The 5,453-nt window shown below is 42.5% G+C and overlaps 1 protein-coding gene across 1 annotated transcript; it reads right to left on the reverse strand.

Moving 5' to 3' along the window:
- Positions 1-835: 835 nt before the first annotated feature.
- irx1b (iroquois homeobox 1b) lies at positions 836-5,123 on the reverse strand. The gene is made up of 5 exons (XM_047384099.1): positions 4,601-5,123; positions 3,051-3,296; positions 2,005-2,731; positions 1,689-1,749; positions 836-1,204 (listed from the first exon to the last, which is right to left on the reverse strand). Exons 1-5 carry the CDS (start codon positions 4,838-4,840, stop codon positions 1,156-1,158), a joined length of 1,323 nt encoding a protein of 440 aa, XP_047240055.1. The 5' UTR covers positions 4,841-5,123; the 3' UTR covers positions 836-1,155.
- Positions 5,124-5,453: the final 330 nt, after the last annotated feature.

Consider the following 5,453-nt stretch of genomic DNA (forward strand, 5'->3'; position numbering starts at 1 on the left):
GGTCACACAGTTTTAAAGCTATAGTTGGCAACTTCATTATCTGGGCCCCAATAAAATTTGTTCAGACTGGATGGGTACTATGTAGGTCTGGGCTCAAAACGGACTTCTAAACAAACCTTATGAGCAAGACCAGTTGGGGACCCTATGCAGGTCCTAGTTGGGTGTCACATGGGTAGTAACAAAAATACCTTAGATTTAAACACAGCTGGACCCCATATAGGTCCCATATTGTACCAAGAACTTCCCTGCAGCATGCCTTCATTGGCTAATAACATAGGGCCACAATGTTGCCTGCCGTGCCATGCCGTTCCATCCCAGGCCGTCTAGGACCAATTTTCAAGATCATTTTCTGCCTCTGTGGGCCCAATATGTAAATGTTAGCTAAGTACAAGTGGTGTGTCATTAAAGTAGCCAGCCAACGGCAGGTTCTATCTGAGTAAATAGCCTGAATAATTAACCAACTCATATCAGCTTGTTGTAACTGTGTTACTCTGAAAACAGCAAAGTAGGAAAACGGTTAAATATTCTCTCTAATAAGTACTACCATGGCAACTAAATCTAACAGGTGTTTGTTCGATACGTTTCCTTAAATCTGTTTACAGGATCATTATGAATAGGATAATTATGAATAGATGACATTATAATAACTGCAATAATCAATATCTTGTATTACCTTAGTACCAGAACAATTTTTTTTTCTGTTTTAAGAAAAATAAATGAATTAGGAATTGTTGGCTCAAATGTTTCTGTAAATGCTGTGAAACCATATTAGTTTTACTTGAGGCGGCCCGTGCTCCATCAGATTTAATATAACAACAATAAAAAGGTGGAGAAGTTTTCAATAATAAACGCTTATACTGACATTTATTTAGGTCCCCAAAAATATACTCTTTAAAGACAAATTCATATTGTGTATTTACAAATGTCCAAGGTTTTCCATTCATAACAGAAGAGCAGAAGAAACAAACAGAAAAAACACGTAAAAGGAGAAAAAAAACAAGCAAATCTCTGACATCTGTTTAGCATGTAGAAGCTAATACTATAACTGGTCAAGCTTTCAGAAAAATAGCCTTCATTTAACTGTTCTCCATTAAATAAAATTATGCTTTTTCTTCCTTTTTCTTTTCTTTATAGAAAGTTTTTTGATTTTTCTTCTCATAACGTTGTTGTCAGGACTCGCTGTGGTGTCGTTCCGTGGTGAGGTCTGAGGAGAGGAAACCAAAACAGATCTCAAATCAGATGAGTTACTAAAAACAAGCAACATATTTGCACAAAAAAAACACCTCTAACCAATTTCATTCATGCACATTTCATTTAAAATTAATCTCTTTTATTGGAAATGAAATAAATGGATTTGTGTCTCACTTCTTCGCTGATGTGGCTTTCACATACATTAGCTTTATTCACAGAGGGGCTGGGTTTGGGGGGTTGGGGGGCATTGAATAAATAGTGGCAAATTATTTAAATGACATTAGGTGGTGATAAATCCACTGATGGAGCAGGGGTCAGAAGCAGGAGGGCTGATATCTTGCTCTGCTGCCTGGTGAGGTGTTTGAGTGCTAAATAACATGATTTATGTGCCTCCTGCCCAGTCAGATGTGACACTGTTTACCTTTGCTTTGAGCTTCATTTAGCAGGAGCCTTTTAGAATTAAAGCTGATAGTGTCAAATGCATTAGGAATGATCACCTGTCAGTGATGAGCTGAAAGGGGGACTTCAGAGAATCAGGTCTGCGCTCGCTGTCCTCATCTGCAAAAAGAAAAGAAAAACAGGCCTTAACTAGATCTACTTATATGGATGTTTACCTATTTATTTCTTAAACGTTTTTTAAGTTTTATTTTAAGCAACCTTATTATCTAATCACTAATTAAATTTCTTGTGTTTTATCGATGCTGGAGGACATGTGATGCATTTCTTTTGTGTTTCTGTGTGTTTGCTGTTTTTCTTTAAATTGCATATGCTATTCAAATAACATACAGATGACGTTTAATAGAAATAACATACCATCTCTTTTTGGGCTGAAGCTTTCCGATGACTCCACGTCGCTGTCATCCTCCGAACCCGACGTTCCTGCGCCGGCCGCCGCGACGGGCGCCGGCACCGCTCCGTGCAGAGGCAGGTGTCCGGGCGGCGCGCCGCCCAGCAGCGACCTCATGTTCAGAATAGAGTTGGCGTTAATCAGAGCCGCGTTGGCCCAGTTATGCAGCTTGCCGATCTGGCAAGTGTATATTCCGTGACCCGGCAGCAAGGCCGGGTGGCCGGCGGAGGCCAAAGCCGCCTGTTGCGCGAAGGCCGCGGGGGGAGTGGTTTTGTGCGAGCTGTCGGGGGCCGTGGCGGTCTCCGCCAGAGACCAGATTTTCGGTTTGCTTTGCGGTGCTCTCTGGCACTCCTGTATGCTCGGCGAACGCTCCGCCGCAAGTTTGTCCCCAGCCTCCGCTGATAGCGTCCTGCTGCTCTCCGTGGAGGCCTGCTCCCTGACGGAGAGGCCCACTCCCCTCTCTCCCTTCCCGGACCCCGGCTCCCCCGCTCGCTGTTCTTCCGGCCTCTCGATGTCAACAGTTTCCAAATCGATCTCTTCTTCTTCCTCCTCGTCGTCGCTGCCGTTCTTGCCGTGCTCGTCCTCGTTGTCGCTGCTGAAGATGCGGCCGTCCCGATCCTCGGCGCTGCGGCCCCAGGTCACCTTGTTCTCCTTCTTCAGGCGCCTGCGAGCGTTAGCGAACCACGTGGAGACCTAGAAGAGGAGGAAAAACATTTTAAATATTCGTCTAAAGTTATTAGAAATGCAAAGCCACCCGTTTTTCTTAGAATTACTCTGTATTTGTTTTTGCTCTTGGCTTGGACATTAGCCAAGTGTATACTTTTTTCTGCAGCCAACAAAACTGTCTCATAATGTCTGCAATAATTAATAAAAAATGAATAAAGTCGGTGTTGATAAAACCTCATTAAAATATCCTGTTTAATCCTAATGCATAACATTATTGTGCACCAACAATTGAAAGCACTTTATGGACACCCCCTCTTCCCTGATTCTGACTCATCGTGCTGCCAACCTGTGTGAGCGTCATCCTCGTAATGATCGCCAGCATTATCTTCTCGCCCTTGGTGGGGTACGGGTTCTTCTGGTGCTCCTGTAGCCAGGCCTTTAGGGTGCTGGTGGTCTCCCTGGTGGCCGTTTTGGCCCTCGATGGGTCCCCGTACGGGTACTGGCCGTACGGGTAGAAGCCCTGTGCGTGGTGGACGGACAGCGGGGCCGCCGGGTGGGAGCCCGGGCTGTCCTTCAGATCATACTGGGAGCCCTGGGAATAGCATTGGAGAGAAGAAGGCAACTTGTTGAGCGACCTTTACACTGTAAAAATGGATTTTTCAGGGAATTAAATGTTAGTCATTAAGATTTAGACCTTATTTGAGTGTATTAGTGTGCACACGTATTGTGTGTGCCTGTGTCCAATCATTTTATAATATTTTGTAACAAATCATAATCATATCAATTAGAATTTAATTGAAGACGTATATTTGTTGTTTGCACCCAGCAGTGAGCAATAAGCCTTATTTGTTTATATTCCTTTTATTATGAATAAATATTTGGTAAAAGTTAGGAATTATTCAAAGACTTGAGATTCGGAAAGTTTCTGTGTTGGAGCCAATTTGTTTCACACTTTAAATAATTTAGCGCCAGCGTTAATGCTAACGCCAAACTTCCTAGCAAGCGGAGTTTCTTAACCCTGAGGATGTCGTTGTGGTTTTCAGGGAAAAGATTTGTTAGATTTCAAAAGTTTTATTACAGTTTCAGTAGTATGTTATGCCATAATTACAAACAGATAATTGGTTTTTGTTTCTTTTCAACATGGAAGGACAATCCAGATGGGCAGAATGATCTCCGAACATTTTTTTGGCTTGAACTAATATAGTTGAGTAATTTGATTTTAATGAAGTTACAAACGTGGCGTTTCCTGTTAAACTTCACTTAATTTCTGCTGAGACATTTTGATTAAAATGTAGACATAGAAAATGCAGGCAAATTTTTGATTTTAAAAGGTAAATTGAAACAGTGTGTTTTATTAGTGTATCAAATGTTGGCCCAACCTCTAAAATAATATTTAGATTCTTTTTGAAGCAGCATTTCTAAAGAGTTTATTGAAAATAACTTAGCTACTTCCTTTTAGATTAAAACCCATAATAAGTTACTTTCTGTTCAAAGCAGCTAATTATATAGGCTACATTGTATCTTGTTTTTTTTTTGTTTTTTTTTATATGCACAGACTTGTTTTTGAAAAACAAAAAATACATTGTTACATAAGATTTTATTTTCTAAACGTATAACATTAGCAGAAAAACTTATTTTGAAAAAATAAATCTATTAAAATTGACACAAACATGCTTTCAAATATCGGTTAAACTTTCAGAATTAGAATTAGATTAAATCCAGCATGCGAAAAAAATAATAGAGGTAAAAAAAAAAAACTTAACTTACGATGAAATAATTATGCAGAACAATGTTTTGTCTATTAAAAGTTTACTTAAATGCGCAGAAAAGAAAAACACAAGATCTGCGCATGGACCTGCCAAATAACACCTGAGCATCCGGAGTAACAGCGCTTACCATCTGGGATATTAGGGCGAGGTCCGCGGCTCCGCTGTACGGCAGAAAGGCACTGTAGTTCGGAGCCGCCCACGGGCTCCCGTACATCCCCAGCATAGAACCGACGGCCGCGGCCGTAGCAGAGGAGCTCACTGCGCCCTCCGTTCCTCCATCCCGGGCAGCCGAGGCAGGCCGCTCGCTTCCGTACACCTCATGCGAGGCACTGAGGAACTGGGGGAACCCCAGCTGAGGGAAAGACATGTCCGGGGAAAAAAGTCCGTGCAGTAAAGAGCTCCACAAAAGTCAAAAGAATAATACAGAAAGAAAAAAAAGTAGGAATCCTCAGAAAGAAGAAAAAGGGAGGAGGAGGAGGGAGGGGGATGCTGTCTAAACCTAAAGATAGCCCCTTAATTTCAGAAACTGCCAAGGGTCTCCTCCTCTCCGCTGCCACGGACTAGCTAATGTCAGAGCCGCAGCTTGGCACCTCGAGAGCGGAGTGATGCGAGCGTCTGGCCGCTGGAGCTTTGTGGAAGTGGAGCTGACGGACTGATTGGCAGCCTACTTAAGCACCAAGCTCCTCCTATGCCCGGGGCAGGCGATTAGTGCATTGGTTAGCCTAGGTCGCGCGTATGTGTGTGAGTGTGTTGGCGAGTATGTGTTGAAGTGTGTGATTTAATTCCTGCAGTGTGCATGAGTGAGAGTGTGTGTGCACAGGCCTGGTACAATTATCATTATTATTATTGTTATTATTATTCGCCATTTCCTTGTTATTTTTGGCAGACATTTTTGAAGGGTATTTGGGGACATTCATGCCACAGGCATCAGTCCTCGGTCAGGTCCCCAAGGGAAGTCAGTTATTATAGTCAGAAGTCAG

Source organism: Girardinichthys multiradiatus, chromosome 13, assembly GCF_021462225.1.
Source record: "Girardinichthys multiradiatus isolate DD_20200921_A chromosome 13, DD_fGirMul_XY1, whole genome shotgun sequence".
Lineage (NCBI taxonomy): Eukaryota > Metazoa > Chordata > Actinopteri > Cyprinodontiformes > Goodeidae > Girardinichthys > Girardinichthys multiradiatus.